Raw genomic sequence first — 23,992 nt, forward strand, 5'->3', positions numbered from 1 at the left:
GCAATTTATGGTGCTTTATTTTACTTATTAACTGTGGGCTTGGGAAAGAGCTTGCTAATGAAAGCCTAAGAATAATTGCAGCTCTGGGTGGAACATACACCGCAATTTCAGTTTCCAGAGCAGGGCACCATGTGCTATATTTGTAGATGGTTCAGACCTTTTTTTTTTTTTTTTTTGAAAGCATATTTGCTGTTACTCCTTGCTGTACTTTCTTCCCCCACCACCTCCATTGCAGATGCATTTGAAAATTAAGGGATTTCAGCTTCACAGGAAATACAGACTCTATCCATTATACCTATCATTTTGTTCTTATGGGCAGAGCTCCTGAAATAGCAACAGTCCATGAGGGGGGTGGGAAGCGATATGACCCTTGGCAACCCTCCTACCAGTTGTGAATGGAGCAGAACATTGTGTGTTGGGCGATGAACTCAATGCTGAGAATTCCAAAGATCTGGGCCCACAATACCAAAGGCACAACTGCATATCCTCCAACTTTGATTCAGAGGAAAATAGGGACACTCCCCCTCACTTGTCAGTGTGTCCTCCCCCTATAGTTCAGCCTGTGATTTGGGGGTGACATTGCCGCTTTCTCTCTTTTAAAAATTATATTTTATTAAATTTTCAAACGTTTAACATATACACTCTAAGACATAATAAATTTGTATTTTGTTTAGTTGACTTCCCACCCCGTTTTCCATGGTGTTTTTATTTCTCCCTCTCTGCTGCAATAATTTCTAATTACTTCTGTTGCTCATAGTTCAAATCTTGCTTGTTGAGTTCATCACTATAGTATTTCTTTAAGTAATTTACAAAAGGCTTCCATTCTTCCACAAAACCATCGTCATTAGGTTCTCTTATTTTGACTGTTAGCTTTCCCAATTCCTCATAGTCCATCATCTTCTTTATTCTTTGGTGGGAACTTCTTCCAACCTTGCCTCTGCTTTCTCGTCTAGTGCATGGCGTAGGTGGCAGTTCTCTAAGTGGACACCCTCTGCCTTCTGATTTTGCCAAGCGGACTCCCTCCCCTTCCACCTCGCCTTCCAGGACATCTGTCCCATCCACCTTTCCCACCCAAGGCCAGGTTCACTTGTGTGGCTTGTGATTGGACAAGGATTTTGCCTTTGCTAGTGCCCCTTCCCCTACAGTCCCCCTACACATGCCCTAGCCTTACTTTCTCCCAGATCTTTGCTGCTGTGTACTCCTCTCAGCTCGCTGCCTAGCCCTTGGTGTGTCCCCACAACCATGTGGAGGCAGCTGGTGCATTGCACTCTCAGGAGTACAAGGGGATGGAGGCACCCGGTGGCACCCTAAAGAGTTTGATGGTTACTTCTCCATCCTTCCCTGCCTTGTTCAGCACATCTCCTGCACCATGTGTGCCTTGAGGAGGCACCCTGCTGGAGTGCACCACCACTGCCACAGCCAAAGGTTGCAGGGCCCAAATCCAGGGTGTCCCAATTAAATCGGGACAGCTGTTGGGTATGCAACTGTGTACTTCCAAAACATGGGCAATTTGGACTGTGGTTTGTGTATGACTGTGGGGTGTGTGTGTTGGGGTTGGGAAAAAGATTCAACTGCTCAAAGCTGTGCTTGATGAATTTGGCATCCTGTTGGGAGTGGGGAATGAGTGGTGCTACCACCTTAAGAATATCACAACAGCCTGATGGATCAGGCCCATAGCACATCCAGTTCTCACAGGGGCCAACCCCAAAGCAGGACCTGAGCACAAGAGCCCTCTCCCCTCTTGTGGTTTCCAGCAACTGGGATTCAGAAGCATCGCTGTCTCCAACTGTGAAGGCAAAATCATAGCCATCATGGCTAATAGCCTGGATTAGCGGATTAGCGCTATTAGCGGCTTTTAGTGGCTTATCGGCTTAGCGGATAAGCGGTTTAGAAAAAGGGGGGGGGGGGAAGGAAAAAAACCCGCAGGAACTCGCAAGACATTTTCGTCTTGCGAAGCAAGCCCATAGGAAATTCGTTTTGCGAAGCACCTCCAAAACGGAAAACTCTTTCGTCTAGCGAGTTTTCCGTCTTGCGAGGCATTCGTCTTGCGGGGCACCACTGTAAGTCCTTTTAAAAAAATCTGTCTTGAGTTTTAGGACCGTCTTTCTGGGGTGGGCCAACTCAGGTTTTATTGATCTAGGAAAGCCTGGCGACTTTCCAAACACAGAGAGGCGGTGAGCAAACAGACCTTTTAAAGAGCTGGGAGTATCCCTGGGCTCAAAGGTCCACTGCAGGAGACTCCACAAAACCCTTGTGTTTAATAATAATAATAATAATAATAATAATAATAATAATAATGGTAATAATAATAATAATAATTTATACCCCGCCCATCTGGCTGGGTTTCCCCAGCCACTGTGGGTGGCTTCCAGCAGAATATTTAAATACAACAGTCTATTAAACATTAAAAACTTCCCTAAGCAGGCTGCCTTCAGATGTCTTCTAAAAGTCTGGTAGTTTTTCTCTTTGACTTCTGGTGGGAGGGCGTTCCACAGGGCGGGTGCCACTACTAAGAAGGCCCTCTGCCTGGTTCCCTGTAACCTCACTTCTCGCAGCGAGGGAACCGCCAGAAGGCTCTAGGCATGGACCTCAGTGTCCTGGCAGAACGATGGGGGGTGGAGACGCTCCTTCAGGTATATATACAGGACCAAGGCCGTTTAGGGCTGTAAAGGTCAGCACCAACACTTTGAATTGTGCTCAGAAATGTACTGGGGGCCAATGTAGGTTTTTCAAGACCAGTGTTATGTGGTCTCGGTGGCCGGTCCCAGTCACCAGTCTACTGCCGCAGTTTGGATTAGTTTTAGTTTCTGGGTCACCTTCAAAGGTAGCCACACAGAGTCCAAGCGAGAGATAACTAGAGCATGCACCACTCTGGTGAGACAGTCTGCGGGCAGGTAGGGTCTCAGCCTGCGTACCAGATGGAGCTGGTAAACAGCTGCCCTGGACACAGAATTGACCTGTGCCTCCATGGACAGCTGTGAGTCCAGAATGACTCCCAGGCTGTGCACCTGGTCCTTCAGGGGCACAGTTACCCCATTCAGGACCAGGGAGTCCTCCACACCTGCCCGTCCCGTCCCCCAAGAGCAGTACTCTGTCTTGTCAGGATTCAACCTCAATTTGTTAGCCGCCATCCATCCTCCAACCGCATACCTACCCCCCCTTTACTTTCCCTTCTTGGAAGTCCTTTTTTGATAAGCTAAGGAGGTGCAGTATCTATATGCTGTAGCCTCCACAGAAGCTGCTGCTTTGTGGACACAAGGCTGCAATGAGGCTGTTAAACTGGAGTCTGTCACTCAGGAGTCTCCATGGAAAGGTTACTCTGTACCTGAAAATGTGCACCTTTCATTAACTTGGCTGCTTTGCAAGTACATTCTGGGAAAAACAACAACAACAACGATACACTTGTGGTGTTGGTGAAAGTAAGGCTGGTGAGGGAATTAGAGCTCATTTCAGAAAAAGCAATGCCTGGGTAGTGACTTCTGTTTGGTTATAAACTTCTTGCTTTTTTCAGGCACCTGCTGAGACTGTACTGCTATTAGCTTGAATGAAGTTCTCTTCTTTACTCTCAGGATTCTGCAGGAAAATCTATAAAAGCTGATATGCACTAATTAATTGCCTTATTGTCTTTTGGGAAATGGATCATTTGGCTTTGTTGCAACACAGCAAAATAGTTTGTAGAAGTCATTTCTCGGGGAGGGGAGACACACACAAATGAACAACAATATACTCCAACAACCAAAATTTTGCCTTTTTTAATTGTATTTGGAGCAACAAGAGAATCCAAGATTACAAAAAAGGGAGATCTGAACAACAGCATGAAACTTGCCCTGGTGTGGTGTGGTGCGATTGATTTACCCTTTCTTGAAACCAAGAAGACAGAAACAAGAGGTTTAATTTTTTGTCTTTTATCAGTATACTCTGCTGGACTGCCCTGCCTGTGCACCAGAAGTCCCCTGCCTCTTCCTGATTCATGAGCAGAGATAGATGCAATTTTAAGACATCCTGTGAGGTGGGGTGGTCTCTGGCTCCTGAGCATCAATGCCTTTGCAGAGGGATCAAATGTGTTTTTGCTTTTTGTTTCGAAAGGTGCCATTCACCAGAGGATGGTCCTAGTGCACACCCAGCTCATTTCCAGTGTCCCTGGTGGTAGCACCCAGGGTTGCCTTAAATGTGCATAATTCTGTGCAGTGCTGCTGTGAGTGTCCAATGATGGCTCTAGAACAGGGGCTACCAAATTCTCCCAGTATGAGAAGCTTCACTTGTTGCTAGCTTCAGGTTTCTCTTTTTTGCAATGTTAGTTAAAGACAAGTGGCCGAAGTTGGACACTCAACTTCATGGCAAGCCTTGCTGAAGGACTCACAGCGGGGCTGGCATATGCTCTGAGGCCCCCAAGAGACAGAGCAAAAGAGGAACATAGGAAGCTGCCTTGTCACTGAGTTAGACCATTGGGTCCATCTAGCTCAGTATTGTCTACACTGACTGGGCAGCAGCTCTCCAGGGTTTCATCTAGGACATAGCTTTCCAAACTTTTCTTGTTGGTGACACACTTTTTAGACACGAATCATTTCATGGCACAGTAATTCAGTTTTACTACCAAACCGGAGGTTAAACTAACCCATTTCCAGCTCTTGGAGGAGTGTGGGGGAGCGTTCGTGTGACACACCTACACACTGCAGCCAACACACTAACGTGTCGTGACACAGTTTGGAAAGCTCTGATCTAGAGGGTCTCTCCTAGCCCTACCTGAAGGTGCCATTAGGGATTGAACCAGGGGCATTCTGCAGGCAAAACAGGTGCTCTACCCACTAAGCCACAACTCTTCCCCAGGTGGCTGGCTCTTATTCCTGTCATTATTTGCAACAGACCCACTTAGCATCCCTTGAAGCTGAGATCAAATACCCACACACCACACCCGCCCATTGTGTCTGTTTATTACGCGGTTATACATTTCAGCTGCTCTGCTGATTCTGATGTTCCTGTAGATTCACAAGCTTATTTAGCTGCATAAACAGACTACAATTCTATTTACCTCCTTTTGCAAATAACTCCCTGCACCCCCCACAAAATCATACAAAGTTCTTATGGACTAGCAGCCCAACACTTCCTCCAATTTCCCCAGCGTATCAAATTATACATAAACACATAAAGAGGCAAATGGATAGAAATCATCTCTCCTTGCTGTTCAAAAGCACCACAATTTTATAGAATGTCTCTGAAGTCCAGCCTGCTATCTCAGAAGGCCCAGTGGAGATGTTTGTAGCAGGCATAGCAACACCCTGCAGCAGTGGTTCACAACTGATGGTCTGCAGACCCCAGGGTGTCTGCGTAACCCACCCAGGGGGTCTGTGGCACATTCACATAACAAAAACTACCACAGAGATATCAAAATTTTCAAAAGTAGGGAGTCCATGGCTTGGCTTTTGAGAAATGGAGTGCACAGTACTTAGCTAATTGGGAACCACTGACACAGAGGAAATGCCGGCTGGCCTGGGTCTCTCTGAAGGGGAATGTGACGTCTGCAAAGAGAAGGAGGGGAGAAGAAGGAAAACGGCACCTTCTGCCCCCTAAAAAGCAAGGGGAGGCTTGGACTGGACAGGGTCCTCCTCACACGTATGCGCATGAGCAATGGGGCATCTTAGAGGGCCCCCTTACCTACTCCCTGGCCCTGTAAACCTGGTTGTATCATGCCCACTCAACCCTATAGATGAAGCACGATCACAGCCCAAGCATTGCATCTTCCTAAGGAGGCCACAGACATCTCCCTGCCTACTCCCAATCCATCCAGGGCACCTTTGTTTTGTTTCCAAAGTGCAAAGTTCTCCCACACAAATTTAGCTGGCAGTCTATCTTGATTCCTAGATTCTTAGGGACATTTGGCTGCAGTATCTTTGCCTTCTGAGATACGAGTTGGGTTTTGGAGATGTTCCATAAAAGAAGTGCCTCACTGATGGATGAAGCCCATCTAGCAGCCAAATGCTTATAAAAACCTAGGAATCTAGACAGACTGCCTCTGGACCTAGAGGTTCCATAACAGCACCAGAGGAGAACTGCTAGGTCAGGCCAAGGGCCAATCTCATTCAGCACCCTCTTCTCACAGTGGCCAGGCAGACAGTATTCTACAATTGTGGGTTGTAACAAAATTGGCAACTGGGTCCAGTGTTGCCAGTGCACACATTAGTAAATTTCAAAGGGCAAAAAAAGGGGTGAAATTAACTCTCCCTTCACCCCCACCCCCCAATTAAGGCAGGCAAGAGTAAGTGCATTTGTTCCAATGCTGGTGGACAACATTGCATAAAGACTTATCACAATACACATCCCCCCTCCCCAGCATGCATACAAGTATGTGATTTATGAAAACAGGACCCTATTCTTTCCCCCATTTTAAATAAGCATTCTATGGGTAAAAAAAAGATAGAAAAAAAGGTTGCAATGATGAACAAAAATAGCTTAGACTCTACAGTATAAGGTGCTTCAATCTCCTGTAGTAACTCAGTTCAGGGCGCGGGATGGTCTCCACCCACCTCAAAAAAAAAAGAAGGCATGGTATTTTTTAAGTGCAGAAAACATAATTCTTAAAATACACAGAATCACCCCCCAAAAAAGAAAACAAAAACCCAACCAGCTCCATGATGGAGAGATATTGTCCTCAAAGTTGTTTCCCCAACTAGAGTCAAAATACTCAAGATCTTTCTTTGCTTCCAGTGGAAGAGAGCTTGAGACATGTCTCTATGAAAGAACATCCGAGCTGCAACTTCCAAGTGCCTCCAAGGAAGGGCCTTACTCTGCTTTCGCAGAAGCTGAAGGATATAAGAAACAATACTTTTTACTACCTGCTACACTTACGGATTGGGGCAATCAAATAGATGGGGACAGGGGGTACCTGGCTTTGCTGCGGTCCCCCAAAAAGGGGGGGGGCTACATCCTGTGAAGCCTGGCAGGAAGTGCAGGGTGCTGCAGGGGGTTGAACTCTACAGCTCTATGATTTTATCAGAAGGTGAGGAGGAGGAGTCTGTGTGGATTGGTCTGTGCCACAGTGAGTTTAAAGACTAAACTAGGGCAACTTTCACAAAATAGAACATATGCAAGCATAATTTTTTTAAAAAAAATCACAGAATAATAATAACAACAACACATAAACTGCATAATAAAAGTAAGGATTGAAGGCTAAGACATAGTCAATGCTTTTGGTATTTCTCAAGCTCCCCCCCCTTTTAAAAAACTGTAGTCGGTTGTAAATAAACCAGAGCAAGTAAATGCTCAATTTCCCATCACCACCACCATTTCTAACCCCCCCCCCCACTTTTTACATTGTATTCATTACAGGTATTTTGAATCAATCTCTCTTCAAAACATAGTCAGGATCCAAAGATCCCTCAGGGGCTCTAGGGCAGAGGTGGGCAGAGGTTGCCCTGCAGTCTTCAATGCCACCCAAAGCATCCTTCTGCATAGCGAGTCTTGCACAAATCTAGTTATAGCAACAAAATGCAAAGAATCAGAGGGGGCTGGAAAGTTCACTGTGCCCACTTCTGTAGGTTAGAGGCTACCACACCAGGTGCGTGAAGTTGTTGACTATATACATGTGAGATATATTCATTGCCACTTCCCACAACTTGGTTTGAGTCTCTTAAGATGTTGGGGAACTCTTGGCCACTTTTGAAGAACATGAAGCAGTTCTCTGGCATGCAGTCTTGCTCTGCATGACTGGATGCCCAGCTGACCTTTCCAAGAGATTTGAACCCCCAGAAGGGGAAAAGGCTTAAAATGAGATATATGGTACCACCACAACCTACATGTTTAATTTGTGTGATTTCAACCTAAGCTGGCCAGCTGAAATTGTGCAAATTAAACGCATGAAAGGAAGAGAGCTCAAAAACTCTTTCTGTGCAGGATTTTCCCAGCACAGAAAGAGATTTTAAGCTCTCTGCCTAGCTTACTGGGTTCTGGGAAGTTCTTGCATGGAGACTGGGATGCTTTCTCTCTAGACATCTTGCAAGATTTGCAAGAGCCTTCCAAAGCCTGGTGAGCAAAGCAGAGAGCTTAAAAGCTCTTTGCCTTGTTAAGGGGGTAAGACCTGTTCAGCATATCAGCTCCAGAAGGTAATCTTCCTCTCACAGGAGCAGCTTGAGCATACATTCTTATATATGCGCCATCTCCAGAATGCAACCCCTGTGCAAATTGTGAGTTACCTGTGCGTGTGCGTGCAAACCATGCAAGTTCCCCACGGCTAACTCTATTGCAGGCAAACAAGTGAAAATGAGTCAACTTGAAAGAACGTGAGTCAACAAATGGAACTTCATGATGACACATGTATCCTTCCTAAAGCTTTCTCAGAGGTTTCACTACTAGGCACAATGTGTGGGGCCCAGTGGGGCATCTGGGTGGCCACTGTGGGGCCAGGATACTGGGCTAGATGGGTCCATATTGGACTGAACCAAGAGGCTCTTCTGATGCTCTTGTGGACTCTCCAGGCACAGAGTCTATCTGTACTGCTAGATCCTTAAGGGCATTTGGCTACTCTGAGAACAGGAGACTGGACTAGGTGAGCCTGATCCAGCAGCCAGGCTCGTCTGATGTCTATTTCCAGTGCTTTGTCCATCACCTGTCCATTTCCCACTTTTTTGTTCCTAAGGACCACAAAGAGGTCCACATCCACATGCTGCATTTGTAAGAAAAACAGCTTGATGGAAAGAGCAGAATGATTTTTTAACCAGCACTGCTGAACATCATGGGAGGGGTGTGTGTGTGTTGTTGTTTCTGCATCAAGTAACCATGGCCAAATTAAGGTGCTGCATTGTCACTTCTCAATGTTCTGTCATCTCTTGAAGCACCTGGCCAAGCCAACCCTTTTGCAGCATCCTCAAAACCCTGCAATATGAAAACCCCTCAAGGTGCAAACAGAGTAAGATTTCTAAGCTGCTTCCTGACCTCCCCTCCAAAAGCAGCAAAGTTTCTCAACAGTCTGCACAGTAAAAGAAAAGCCCATCTTCTAAACATATTTCAATAAAACTGCAGGTGACATCACTGAAAATAATCAAACCAAATCAAGCTTTGCAGAGCCACATTATTAAAATGACCACTGCCCAGAGTATTCCCATGGCTGCTGCTTTTTTTTGAGGGAGGGAGGTAGGAGTAGGATAATGGCTAACAGTCATTTTAAAAATGCATCACTGCAAAGTGCAACTTTACTACCGTTGCTTCTGAAAGGTATGCAAGATCCGTCACAATTTGCCAGGCCATTGTTGAACAAGGGAGGCAGGTGAAACTGCTCATGGCAGTAGGAGCGGAGCCTTAAGCCATTTTTAGAATTAAAGACAAGCAAGTTATCACTACCTAAATAAAGATTGTGAGCTAGAGAATCACAATCCACATCCAAAAATCAAAGGAGTCAAACAATTTGTGATTATTTTCTTGTGATGCCAGGGATGAACAGAATAGGGTTGGGAGATAAAACTGATGGTTGAGAAACAGGATAATTGTGAGTGGCATTCTTAGGAGAACCAATGAGCTTTTAACACATACTCAGTTCAGCCATTCTAGGACATGACCTGGAACAATACCTCCCCCCCCCACATATAATTCTTTCTGAAAAAATCAGAAGACAACAGCTCAGAATCTATTTGTGTCATCCTGTGAGATTCTCTGGCCAGGGACTGCTCTAGGATAGCTTATTGAAACTGAGGGCCCTTCTTCCCACAACCAAGGAAAGTTTCTAAGGTTTGTTTGACTCCCCATTACTCCTTTAGACGAATGGCAGTCTCAACTACAGAAATCACAAAAATGAAAAGCGCATCCCCATCCCAATACATGTTCTCTTTACAATGTACCACAATGTTATTAAAAAAGATAATGAAAACACAAGTTCTTCCCCAGTGGAGTGGGTTAGGACCATAGTTATGTGCAGTTTCTCAGGAACCCCAAAGGGGCATCAGAGTCCTTGTTTCACTTGGCTTGGGTTCTGAGGCCCTCGCCCACCACGCTCTCCAAGGAAAAGTCTTCCAAGAGGGTCTTTAGGTGCCTCTGACTTTTGGGAAGCAGAGCTGGGAGGAGGGATGTTGGTGTAGGTGACAAAAGCAGCTGGATGGAGGCCCTCTGAGCACTGCAGAGCTGCCTTTTTTGAGGAGAGTGTCCTTCGTGATGGAGAAACAAAAACAAAAAATGCTCAAAACTGGAATGTGCTCACATTCATTGGGTGACTTTTTTAAAGTTTTGGCTCATGGTCCACAGAAAGAAAAGGAAGTAAGAAAAAAGGATTGCACTGTAAAACAGCCCTCTGTAACCTTCAGGGCACCAGGAGGGTTCAGCACTACCCTCCAGCTCCTCTTAATGCTTTGTGTCATTTTTCATGAGCACAAGAACAGCACTGTTTGGATTTGGGCACTTTGTGTCAGGTAAATGCTGCTGTAAGGGCCTCAGAGTTAATTGGAGAGGCACACTGAACAGCAGCCGAATCTGAGGCAGTGGCTTGTGGCCCGTAGTATAGGAACGTGATGAGGACTGAGACTAGTTCACATGCAGAAATGTGGCCCTGGGGAATCTGAGTCCGTGTGATGCCTGCAGCTGTGACGGCACACACACTTTTTTTTTTTTGCAGTTGTATGATTCCACTACATTCTCTCCTCCATATGATTTTGAGTCCAGTTCTCCCTTCCTGTCCTCATATATGCTATTGAAATCCTCCTGCATCTTAAGAGTGAGACTCGCAACATAATGGGGAAAAAGCACACTGCACAGAAAAGTTAAGAGTTGATCAAAAAACTGTTAAAAAATAAAAATAAAATCACCCACTCCCCAAAAATGAAGTTCTTCCCACTCCCAGGATCTGATTTGAGCAACCTGCTTGTCATCTTGGATTCTGGTTTTGTTTAAAAAGAGAGAATAAAACAGCAATGAAGGGAACACCCAAAACACAATGTGTGTGTGTGTTTTGCCAGACTTCCCATCGTGGTACAGGGCCACAGAAGCCATTGTGGGAAATGCAGAAGCCCAAGAATGTAAACAAGTGCCGCCTGGCACCATGCCACAACACCAAATTAAAAATATATATAAGAACAGGAAAGAGAAGTAGAGAAGGTGAAGGGTTTGCACGCACACACATATGCTGGGCTGTTTCAAAACAGGCCGGAGAAAGCTCCCACTTGAAAAGGGAATTCCCCCAGGTGGGGAGTCACTGAAACTGAAAAGAATCCCAGCAGGTTAGTTCTGTTTTTGTTATTACTGTATATCTTTGTAGCGTATACAGTATTCCAAGGCACTGCAGTGCAAAAATAACAGGCAAGTGAAGGCTGGACAAGGTCGGCAGCTTCCAGGGCCTTGGCCGCAAAGGGCTCCTCCCTTCCTGTGTCTCCCTCGCTCCATCACTGTGTGTGGAAGTAGATGGGCTTCACCTTCCCAGAGAGGATCTTGGGGACTTGCACCGAGATGATCTCTGCCATCATTTCTGGGTAATCCACACTGACCATGTGGGACTTGACCAGGAGGTCGAATGTAAACTGGTGCAGCTCTCGGGCAATCTAGGAAAGAGGAAAGAGAGAAGGTGATGTCACTTTATAGTGATGTGGGTTTTCGAGGGAGGAAGTATGCATGATGCCCTGAGTCCCTTCCAGTTCTTGGGTTCCTGTATCGGAGGTAGGTGGAAGGTATGAGAACAAGCTCAACAAACCAGCCCCTTTTGTCTAGGCAATAGCTGTGACTAAGTAGTTAAGCACCAGGATCAGCATCCCAAAAGGATGAGCTGGGCTACAAGAGCTGTGACTAAGGGACGGGGCCTTTCAGGCCTGGGGGGGAGGGGAGGTTTTCCTCCACCCCCCTCACCTAGAACAAGAGATGGTGTTTGGTGTGAGCTGGGCAGAAAGCAGGATGGAAGATGGAGACATGATTGATTTGAGCTGGATCTAAGACTGTGACTAATGGAGAAGAAAGAACGTTTGGAGTGTTAATGCTGTGAGCCATTCCGGCCTGTGCTCAGATTGTATATTTTTGCAACTGAAAACATATATCCTAAAGACACCACAGTCTCCACTGAACTTCATTCCAAGGAAACTGAACCCTTGGCAAGCATCTGCAACCTCTGGAATCTCTCACCACTTGGAGATTGGAGTGGCATGTAACAATTTTATACATTGGTACCATTTCTGCATAGACAAACAAGGCATGCAGGCACCTTCTCCTGTTCTTAGGAATAACCACCAGGTAGTACTTCCTAGGTGGTACTGAGGCACCCTGGGAGCAACTTTGACTACGGCAGGCTGGAATCTAGGTGTGTTTTTTTTTTGTTATTGGCTCCTGTGAGAACAGGATGCTGGGCTGGGTGGGCCACTGGCCTAATCTAACAGGGCTCTTACATTCTGGTGTGCATGCACACAGAAAGGTGCCTTATGGTGAGACAGCCCATCTGGTATCTTTACACTGACTAGCTGTGGCTTTCCAGGGTTTCAAGCAGGGAGTTTCTCTCTGGAGCTCTACCTGGGAGATGCTGGAGACTGACCCTCTGCAGTAAAAAGCGGGTGCTCTGTCTCTGAGCTGTTAAGTGGGATGCATCTGTCAGTTCTGATTTTTCTCTGTTCCTCACTTTCCCAACCTTAAGTTCAGTCTGCCCCACTTCTGCATCAGTCTGCTTTTTTTTTAAGCTTATGCCAAAATAATTGTACACAAATTCTCATGCACGCTTCTCCTAATATTCTTACGCAATGTGGCCTAATGCGTTTATTTATTCTTCTTTGATGCATATTTTGGTGTGCTATTTCAAACATGTATTTTATATGCCTTCCATCAGCTTCGGCTGGTGGCCCAGCTACGCCCTTATCTGGACAAGGTTAGCCTAACTACTGTGGTCTATGCTCTGGTAACCTCAAGGTTAGATTACTGCAATGCATTATACATAGGGCTGCTTCTGGAAACTTCAGCTAGTGCAAAATTCAGCAGCCAGGTTGCTCACTGGGGCAAGAGACTTTGAGCATATTACATTGATCCTGGTCTGACTGCACTGGCTACCAATTAGTTTCCAGGCCTAATTCAAAGTTCAGTTTTTGATCTATAAAGTCTTAAATAACTCAAGGGTCACCTCTTTCCATATGAACCTACCCTGACCCTGAGATAATCTTTTGAGGCCCTTCTTTGTGTGCCTCCTCCACAAGAGGTCTGGAGGGTAGCAACACGAGACCGGGCCTTTTCTGCAGTGGCTCCCCATTTTTTGTTTTTAATGTTGTGATTTTATCCTGTGAACCATACTGAGACCTGTGGGTATAAGGCGGTATACAAATTTAATAAATAATAAAAATAACAAATACTTTGACATTGGCAGCCTGAGGGTTAAGGAATGTTTCCCTGCATGTGTACTAGATCTGAAATAAAATAATAATAATAATAATAATAATAATAATAATAATAATAATGTTGTTTATACCCTGCACATTCTGTGTGGCATCCAGCAAGATATAAAAAATAATAAAATGTCAGACATTAAAAACTTCCCTTCAGATGTTTTCTAAAAGTTGTGTAATTCTTTATCTCCCTCACATCTGATGGGAGGGTGTTCCACAAGGAGGGCGCCACTGCCAAGAAGAACCTCTGCCTGGTTCCTTGCAATTTTACATTTTGCAGTGAGGGAACTGCTAGAAGACCCTCGGAGCTGGACCTCAGTGTCTGGACTGAATGATGGAGGTGGAGACGATCCTTCAGGTATACTGGGCTGAGGCCATTTAGGGCTTTAAAGTCAGCCTCCCACAAACATCTTTCTCTTTGATGGCACAGTTCTCTCTTGGAGGAAATGACTGTGAGGTCACAGTGACTTTCTGCAGATTTGCTTCCAGTGCTTGTTTTTACAGGTTTGTTGGCGTTTTGTTTTCCTCTCCCTGCACTCCCCCACCCCACAAGTTCAACAGCAGATTCTGTGGAGTTTTGATCAAAAGATTAACAAAAGATCTTGCCATGTGTGTGGCTAACCCTCTTTCTCTTCCCTTCTCCTCTTACTTACAGGCTGCACAGAGTCTAGGAGCTTGGTGAGCTGGTAGAAACGGCGGGAGCAGGAGGTAGGGTTCTTTCTCTTGCAAGCAATGATGCGATCAAGTTCCTTGATGTAGTTCATCCGAAGTTCGTCAAAGAACTTCTGGTTCTTCAGCCCGTCCACTGGAACTGGTGCATGTAGAAAGAGAGGAACAATTGTCAATGTACAGTATGGTTGTGCCTTGTGTGCATGTTACTTTCCAAGACGGCGCTTATTTGCAAAACTGTGCCCACTTGAACCACCTGCTTGGAACCACCCCGTGAGAGTATCTTTATCTTTTGGGAGTTGTGTGCCAAGTGCGCCTGGCCCCTCTCCCAGCAAGGCAGAGAGCTTTTAAGTTCTCCACCTTGCTTACCAGGCTCTGGGAGGCTCTGATGTAATCTTGCAGGTAAGCCTGAGTAAGCAAGATCTTGTGAGAGCATCCCAGAGCTCAGTAAGTAAGTATTGAGAGCTTAAAATCACTTTCCATGTTGGGAGAACCAGGTGCAAAAGGAGCTTTTAAGCTCTCAAAGCTCTCTACCTTGTATGCATTTAATTTTGCGGGATTTCAACCATCTGGCTTTCAAAACCACACATGCTTGAAATTGCATAAGTTAATCACATGCAAGATGGGATGGAATTTTGGTGCATAATGATGCTGGTGGTAATAATAGTGGCTGCAGTAGTAAGAGAAAGGATTTTGTCAGACAGAGTGGTTGTCAGAATAAAATGATGAAGGAGGTTTAATCACACCACCTTAAATTATTGAGAATCAGTGTGGTGTGGTGGTTGGAGTGTTGGACTAGGACTAGGAAGAGACCAGGGTTCAAATCCCTACTCAGTAGTGAAGTTTACTAGGTGACCTTGGGCTGGTCACTGCCTCTCAGTTTAACCTACCCCACAGGATTGTTGTGGGGATTAAATGAGGAGGTGGAGAGTCATGTGCACCACCATGAACTCTTTGGAGAAGAAGGGGGGAAATAAATGCAATAAATAAGTAAAAATTAATAAAATAATAGTTGATTAAAATACTCTGTGTGTGCAGTATAGCAGTCTTCTGCTATGTATCTCTGACCATCTATCAGGGATAGGGCTAGATGACCCTTGGGAGGTCCCTTGCAACTCTACAATTCTTTTATTCTTTTTTGAAAGAAAGGGAGAAGGAAATAAAAATGTCCCCATGAAAAAAATGTGTCTTACTAATACTGAAGAGGAGCAGAGCTTTCATGCAGAGGAATTCTTGGGGAGTGATTTGAAGCCATCCAAACTCTTGGGAGAGATGCCGCATCCTGACGCACTGACTGTACATTCTGGATTTGTGCATCCGGTACCTGGGAGGAGGAGGAGATAATTAGCAAATGCCAGCAGGAAACTGAAAAGAGAATCAGTGATCAATTCGGCAAATGGATCTTTCTTGCTTGTTGGAAGATTCAGGAAGGATAAAAAGAAAGGACTTCTTCACACAGCACATAGTTAAACTGTGTAACTTGCTCCCTCATGAGGCAGTGATGGCCACCAACTTGTATGGCTTTAAAAGAGGATTACAGAAATTCATAAAGGCTGTGCTCTGCCTCCACAGTCAGAGGCTGGACTGCTTTTGAATCCTAGATGCTGGGAACCACAGAAGGGGAGACAGCTCCTGTGCTCAAATCCTGCTTGGTAGTTTCCTACAATGGGCATATAGTGTCAACTGTAAGAATAGGATGCTAGATTAGATAGGCCACTGGCCTGATCTAGCAGGCTCTTCTTATGTTCTTAAAATAAAGATTGCACCCCCAGCCTCCACCACACTGGCTGGAAATCTATCTCTGCTGCAGTCTTAAGAGCAACCTGTCCTGGAATCAAGGAATGAGAACATTGCTAAACAGGAGGATAGAGGGAAGTTATTCTAAGGAGCTCATGACCTTCTTGATGCCTTGGGGAAAACATCACTCCCAAGAATTTGCAATCATTAAAGAATGCAATGCAATTATTTGGTGTGCAAGCCATCAGAACAGGGCACATTTCTTGATTACTTCCATCAGCACAAACTTTTGATCCTTCTCAATGACCCAAGAAGACGTGCAAAGCCCTGTCTGGGTCTGCCTTCTGGTTGTTGCTGCAAACACTAGCTGATATCAAGGAAGGGAATGGGAAAGGGTTGGTTAATGCTGTTCTGCTACCATTCTGCATCAATAAATTAATATTTAAACTGCAGATCCCACTGTGGTGCTGCTGGCAGCAAGGGGCTTTCCTTGTTCAGTTTATCCCTGCTGGGTTTAATTGCTAAATGAGCTGTATGTGTATTTTCTGCACAATTTGAGTAGGAAGTCAAAGGATGGAGGGCCCAAAAGTTATTGATACACACTTATAGTCAGACACAAGGATTTGAGATTTTTAGATCTGGTCCTAACCAATGTTGATGACCTGGTAAGTGGGGTAGAAGTGGAAGGATCATTAGGCGCGAGTGATCATGCTCTTCTGAAGTTTACTATACAGCGGAAAGGAGCAGCCAAGCATACTAGGACTCAATTTCTCGACTTTAAGAAAGCCGACTTCATAAAACTTAGGGAAGTGCTGGGTGAGATCCCATGGACAGTAATACTAAAAGGAAAGGGAGTTCATGATGGCTGGGAGTTTGTTAAGAGGGAGATAGTAAAAGCACAACTTCAGGCAATACCAATGAGACGGAAACATGGAAGGTGCCTAAAGAAGCCAGGGTGGCTATCTAAAGAACTTTTAACTGAGTTAAGATTAAAAAAAGGATGTGTACAAAAAATGGAAAAGGGGGGAAACCACCAAAGAGGAATTCAAACAAATAGCCAGCACGTGTAGACACAAAGTCAGAAAAGCTAAAGCACAGAATGAACTCAGGCTTGCTAGAGAGGTTAAAAGCAACAAAAAAGGCTTTTATGGGTATGTTCGTAGCAAAAGGAAGAACAAAGAAACAGTAGGGTCACTCAGAGGAGAAGATGGTGAAATGCAAACAGGGGACACAGAAAGGGCTGAACTCCTCAATGCCTTCTTTGCCTCAGTCTTCTCTGATAAAGAAAACAATGCCCGACCTGAAGAATTTGGAGCAAATGATTCAGCAGAGGAAACACAGCCCAGAATAACTAAGGAGATAGTACAAGAATACTTGGCTAGTCTAGATGTATTCAAGTCTCCAGGGCCAGATGAACTGCATCCAAGAGTATTAAAAGAACTGGCAGATGTGATTTCAGAACCACTGGCAGTCATCTTTGAGAATTCCTGGAGAACAGGCGAAGTCCCGGCAGACTGGAGGAGGGCAAATGTTGTCCCTATTTTCAAAAAGGGGGAAAGAGAGGACCCAAATAATTACTGCCCAGTCAGTCTGACATCAATACCAGGGAAGATTCTGGAGCAGATCATTAAGCAAACAGTCTGTGAGCACCTAGAAAGGAATGCTGTGATCACCAATAGTCAGCATGGATTTCTGAAAAATAAGTCATGTCAGACTAACCTGATCTCGTTTTTTGACAGAATTACAAGCCTGGTAGATGAAGGGAACGCAGTGGATGTAGCCTACCTTGATTTCAGCAAGGCATTTGACAAGGTGCCCCATGATATTCTTGTAAAGAAGCTGGTAAAATGCGGTCTTGACTATGCTACCACTCAGTGGATTTGTAACTGGCTGACTGACCGAACCCAAAGGGTGCTCATCAATGGTTCCTCTTCATCCTGGAGAAGAGTGACTAGTGGGGTGCCACAGGGTTCTGTCTTGGGCCCGGTCTTATTCAACATCTTTATCAACGACTTGGATGATGGACTCAAGGGCATCCTGATCAAATTTGCAGATGACACCAAACTGGGAGGGGTGGCTAACACCCCAGAGGACAGGATCACACTTCAAAACGACCTTGACAGATTAGAGAACTGGGCCAAAACAAACAAGATGAATTTTAACAGGGAGAAATGTAAAGTATTGCACTTGGGCAAAAAAAATGAGAGGCACAAATACAAGATGGGTGACACCTGGCTCGAGAGCAGTACATGTGAAAAGGATCTAGGAGTCTTGGTTGACCACAAACTTGACATGAGCCAACAGTGTGACGCGGCAGCTAAAAAAGCCAATGCAATTCTGGGCTGCATCAATAGGAGTATAGCATCTAGATCAAGGGAAGTAATAGTGCCACTGTATTCTGCTCTGGTCAGACCTCACCTGGAGTACTGTGTCCAGTTCTGGGCACCACAGTTCAAGAAGGACACTGACAAACTGGAACGTGTCCAGAGGAGGGCAACTAAAATGGTCAAAGGCCTGGAAACGATGCCTTATGAGGAACGGCTAAGGGAGCTGGGCATGTTTAGCCTGGAGAAGAGGAGGTTAAGGGGTGATATGATAGCCATGTTCAAATATATAAAAGGATGTCACATAGAGGAGGGAGAAAGGTTGTTTTCTGCTGCTCCAGAGAAACGGACACAGAGCAATGGATCCAAACTACAAGAAAGAAGATTCCACCTAAACATTAGGAAGAACTTCCTGACAGTAAGAGCTGTTCGACAGTGGAATTTGCTGCCAAGGAGTGTGGTGGAGTCTCCTTCTTTGGAGGTCTTTAAGCAGAGGCTTGACAACCATATGTCAGGAGTGCTCTGATGGTGTTTCCTGCTTGGCAGGGGGTTGGACTCGATGGCCCTTGTGGTCTCTTCCAACTCTATGATTCTATGATTCTATGAGATCAGCAGTTCCTAAACATCTTGGAGTGGGGGCACTGCCTGGTTCTGTGAATGCACCTGCGGGGCCCCCTACCCTACCTTACTTTACCCTACCCAATGAAAAGCATTTACTCAGAACAGTGGTTTGCACAACCCTCAAAAGTAGATAATAACACAAAGATTCAAAACAGTGACATGAATAGCACATTTATTCAAAAAATAAATATATGTAAAAATGAATATGTACTCTGATCTAATCATATAGTACCGTATTTTTCGCCCTATAGGATGCACTTTTTCCCCTCCAAAAATGAAGGGGAAATGTGTGTGCGTCCTATGGGGCAAATGCAGGCTTTCGCTGAAGACTGGAGAGCGAGAGGGATTGGTGTGCACCGACCCCTCTCACTCCCCAGGCTTCAGGAAGCTATCCCCCCAGCCCGGTAAGCTCCGGGAACGATGGCGAGGTTGCGCGCAGCTTCGCCATCACTCTCCGACCCGTTCTGGGGGCTGGGGAAGCTTGGGCTTCCCCCGGCGCCAGCCCCGCAAGCTCCGAGAGCGATGGCAAAGCTGTGCGCAGCTTCGCCATCGCTCTCCCACCCGTTCTGGGGGCTGGGGTCGGGGGAAGCTCGGGCTTCCCCTGCCCCTAGCCCTGCAAGTTCCGGGAGCGATGGTGAGGTTGCGCAACCTCGCCTTCGCTCCCGGACCCACAGCCCCAAGGCTAAAAACGAAGCCAGGAAAGCGAGCGGGATCCATCCCACTCGCTGTCATGGCTTCTTTGCTCTTTGGGGCTGGAGGGGGGGATAATTCCCCCCTTATCCCCCCCCAATAAGTGCATCCTATGGGCCGGTGCGTCCTATAGGGCGAAAAATACGATATATATATCTTGCTTGTTTCCTATACTCTGTGCATTAGTACAGAGACAACTGAAATCATGAGTCATTTCCTCCAACTGCTTCCTTCTTGTAGTTTCTTGCTTTTAACAGGAACGCTTGTGCTGATGGAATGATCAGAAGAGTGGGGTCTCCAATTCCTCCCACACTGTTTCAATTATTTATTATTTATTATCATAAAATATATATAACTGTGGTCTACAACAATCTAAAAGCATAAAACCATACAGTAAAATAATAAAAAGTTAAAAGTAAATTAAAACCAAAAAGAAATTAAAACAAGCATAAATAATCCATTGAGTGAGATGTGCTCTTAATTGCCTGTTTAGGCCTGGCAGAATAGAAAAATGTTCAGCAGGCATTTAAAAGTTGAAATCATAAGGCCTCTGTTTAATCTCTAACAGCAGAGTATACCACAATACTGGGCTGATGACACTAAAGGCTCAGTTTCTTGTCATTGCCAAATCAGCCTTGCCAACTTGGGAAATGACCAATGGCGCTCCTGCAATGATCTCTGTGATTGAGTTGTGATATTATAACAGTTCAGGTGGTCCCTGAGGTTCCCTAAGTTGTTTGGGGGGGTGTTAAATCAATACAAGGACCTTGAACCTGGCTTGGTAGAAAACGGGCAGCCAGTGCAGCTGTTTTAAAAATGGTGTCACTTGCTCTCAGCCTGAAGCTCCTGTCAGCAATCTGGCTGCAGCATTCTGCCCCAGCTGGAGCTTCCGAACCAGACCCATGGGCAGTCCCACTTGGAGCACATTGCAATAGTCCAGCCTCGAGGTTACAAACACATGGACTTCAGCTGTACTGTGTAAACCAGAGAAAACTGGCAAAAGGCCCTCCTAGTCACAAAGAACACCTGGACCTCTAGTGACAGAGATGTATGCAGCTGCACCCCCAAACTACGCACTTGCTCCTTCAGATAGAGGGCAACCCCATGCTGAGAAGTCTATTGTTTTATTTTAGGTTTGTATTGTTTTAGGTTTTTTTGTTGGTGGAGGGGTTTGCTTTTATTTTATCTTTATTTCAGATGTTATTATTTATGTAGGAATTGTTTCAATTTGTATTCTTTTTGATGCTTTTTATTGTTTAAGACTACTTTTGCTATGTTTGTAATTATGTGGTTTTTTCATGTTGTAAGCTGTGTTGAGCGCTGTGCGAAGGTGGCATAAATAAAGTTATGTATGCAGGTATGTATCACTAATCCAAAAAAAGAATCTTGTGTTTCAGAGAAGGTAGCAGAAACAGACTTCTGGGAAAGTACTCACCACTCGCAGTCTTTGGTTGCAGGGAGAAGTAAAGATTTATGGTCTCCTAAATCAATTCCTTGGACATTATTCACACAGGATTGGTGCCACAGTCCGTACACAGTCAGCTATGCTGTTTATAAGGTGTAACCCACTTTTATGAGTGGCTTTGCACAAGCCTCGTTCTATCTCTCAAAGGGCTCCATGTACTGTCCTAGGACTGCTCATGAGATGACAGATGAAGGGACACGGTCTGCTGGAATATTCCACAAGGGAATATTCCAAGCATGCAGATCCCAAAGATGGAACCGGGGGGTGGGGCGGCAATGGTAGAGGCAAGTGAGCATGAGAGACGGAGTCGTAAAAATCATAGAACTGGAAGTGACCTCAAGGGTCTAGTCCAATTACACACAGGAATCACAACTAAAGCATCCCTGACAGCCTAACCCCTACTTAAAAACCTCCAATGAAGAAATTAATGTCATGTTGCTCAGAAACATCCCTGGAGACCCAGAACAAGGCCTGCTCCCTGTACCCCGCCACCAAATAAGTGCAATAAAAATGCTATTTTTAGTTTGGTTCATTAACACATCCTGATGGGTTTGGTCAACTTTTATTAATTTATCGTTTTCTTTATTAAATTTCCATTCCACCCTACACCATAGATCTTAAGGCGGTTCACAACATAAAACCATCAGGTCTTTGCTGCTTTTGTAATGGGATCTCAGGTGGCCTCACCTCAAAGAGGATATTGTAGAGCTGAAAAAGGTTCAGAAGAGGGCAACCAAAATGATCAAGAGGATGAAGTGGCTCCCTTGTGAGGAAAGGTCGCAGTGTTTGGGACTTTTTAGTTTAGGGAAAAGGCAAGTAAGAGGCAGCATGATAGAAGTTTATAAAATGATGCATGACATGGAGGAAGTGGGGTAGGGAAAAGTTTTCCTCATTCCGTCATAGCACTTACTCATTGAAGACCAAGTCTGGGGCGAAGTAGAGCATCCGAGAGTTCACGTTGGTGAATGATCTCCATCCCATTGCAAAAATCATCAGGCCCATCCAGGAGTACTGAATGATTGCCATTTGGTCATCCACATGCAAGTTGCGGAACCCTGTGGAAGAAAAGAGGCACACCTGAGAAATGCTGTCAGGCTGGATGCAAAGCTTGCCACTATTCTTTCCTAAGAAAGCACTGTCGGCATCTCCAGATGAGAGTAATTTGTCAATGCTGCTAATAATTTAAACTCCAGCAGCCCATTTGTAAGATTATATTTCGATACATACAGATGTACACATGGATACTGTCATGAAGTAGTGATCCTGTGAGCAAGTATCGTTTGGTGGGGCCTCTCAGGCAGGTGGTAACAATTAGTCCCAAAAGTGGGAGCATATGATGGGGTTGGCTGGTTGCCAGCATTCCCCAACCCCTACAAATATTCACCTGCTGGGGGAGGGAGAGAACATGCCATGTTTTAGACTTGCTGTTTGATTTCCTGTATCTGGTGCCAGAGAAGAAGCCAATAAAGCCTGGTAACCAGTTCGGTGCCTTCGTGTGATTCGTTAGTAACTTGGGGGGAGGACTCAGGAAAACAACCCCCTCCTTGACATGGTGTCATAGTGGAGGACTCAGTTGCAGGGAAAATGGCAGAAGAGTGTGCTTGTCTGTTTGGTGAGAAGTGGGAAGGAAGCCAGCTAGATAATGAACGCGATGGGTGGAGACGTAAAGAAGGAATATGGTCGGGTGTCGAGACCTACAGTGGTTTGGAGCATAGCTGTCAACGTTTCCCTTTTTTAAGGGGGAAATTGCCTTATTCTGAATAGAATTCCTCGCAAGAAAAGGGAAAAGTTGACAGCTATGGTTTGGAGCGAGAGAAACTACTCTCCAGAAAGATCTTTCGGGAGTGGGGTGGTAATTGTGTTTATTGGGACAAGTGTATATTTCCTCCATATACTGAAGTCGCATATTTTGCATTCTTTGAAGCTATATGTGAAGACTTTGTTCCTGTGAGCCACTGGATGAGAATTCTGTGCTCCTTGTTAACTGGTAAATTGGCAGATGTAATGGGAAAGCTGTCACCATTCAGTTTTAATGACTATGATAATTTTAAAACTTTAGCTTTGCAACAATTTGCTGTGTCAGCGGAGACCTACCGTCAAGCTTTTTAAAAGTGGATAAGGGTGGGGCACAAATTTATATTTTTGTTGCTGTGAATACACTGACTGGACATGACGCATTGGCTCGGGGCTGCTGGAGTAAGTACTTTTAATTATTTGAAATAACTAGTACTTTTAGAACAATTTTATTGTGTACTGCCTGAAAATCTTCGAGTACTTGTGCAGGACCGGAACCCTAAAACTGCCAAAGATGCTGTGGTACTGGTGAAAAACATGAAACTGAATCGCCGGCAAAGTTCTGGAAAGTCAACTTATGAAGGGGTGAAGTGGAAAAACAGTGACTTTGATAATAACAGGAAAACCCCTAGGCGGGAAAGTTTCAGAGTCTCGTCTCAGAGTGGCCTGTGTTTCTTTTGCAAACAGCCAGGGCATCTTAAGAAAGACTGTAGCTTGCTACAAGACAGAGAATGGTGGACAGGTTGCGTCTCGAGAACAGCACAAGTCTGAGGAAGCTCTGTGGGAGGAGGGAGAGAGACCAAGTGAACAATCTATAGTGGCACCTCCCACTCACCAGAATAAGGATTTGTTTTTAATTATGTAGCATGAGGCTTTATATGCAGTGTTTAATTTTTTTGGTAAATGAATTCCATTAATCCATTCAATGTCATGCTCTTCCAGAGGTTTCTGTAAGATTATTTGGGGCAGTTTTTCTAACAAGAAGATATGATCACAGATGCTTGTTTTTGCAGTTCTCAAAAGAGTAATTTTGTGTCTGCAGAGATAACATGCCTTTACTTCACAGAAAAAATGTTATAAAATAAACATATATAGTTGAGGGAAAAACCTTAATTCCATTGTTCCTTTGCAAATTTATATACACAGAATCAACCTCTTACCTCTTAAATGCTAAGTTCCAAGAGGTTCAATGAATACATTGTTTGGAGTGGAATAGATCTGCACAAGTAGCTAGGTGTGAAGCAGTGAAAATGAAAGTGCAACCTTGTGAGGAGAATACTGCACAAGTCTTGCGATCTTTATGTAATAATTGTGCGAGTCAGTTGCATGTCTGTGCAACTCAGACTTGAGGCAAGTGCTGACGGCACTTCAGG

The 23,992-nt window shown here is 44.9% G+C and overlaps 1 protein-coding gene and 1 long non-coding RNA gene across 3 annotated transcripts in view; both read right to left on the reverse strand.

Annotated features, from left to right (window-relative positions):
• LOC310754565 overlaps positions 1 to 23,992 on the reverse strand; it is a 632,985-nt gene that overhangs the window by 192,270 nt on the left and 416,723 nt on the right. The gene's annotated exons all lie outside the window — the stretch shown is intronic.
• AR (androgen receptor) overlaps positions 3,728 to 23,992 on the reverse strand; it is a 260,564-nt gene continuing 240,299 nt past the window's right edge. For both annotated transcript variants that reach the window (XM_083596370.1, XM_083596371.1), the window contains exons 5-8: positions 21,736 to 21,880; positions 15,182 to 15,312; positions 13,973 to 14,130; positions 3,728 to 11,510 (exon numbers count right to left, since the gene is read on the reverse strand). In XM_083596370.1, coding sequence (XP_083452496.1) covers positions 11,355 to 11,510; positions 13,973 to 14,130; positions 15,182 to 15,312; positions 21,736 to 21,880 — 590 coding nt within the window. In that variant the 3' untranslated portion in view covers positions 3,728 to 11,354. The remainder of the gene's footprint in view (positions 11,511 to 13,972; positions 14,131 to 15,181; positions 15,313 to 21,735; positions 21,881 to 23,992) is intronic.

Source organism: Podarcis filfolensis (genome assembly GCF_964270895.1).
Source record: "Podarcis filfolensis genome assembly, chromosome: Z".
Taxonomy (NCBI): Eukaryota; Metazoa; Chordata; class Lepidosauria; order Squamata; family Lacertidae; genus Podarcis; species Podarcis filfolensis.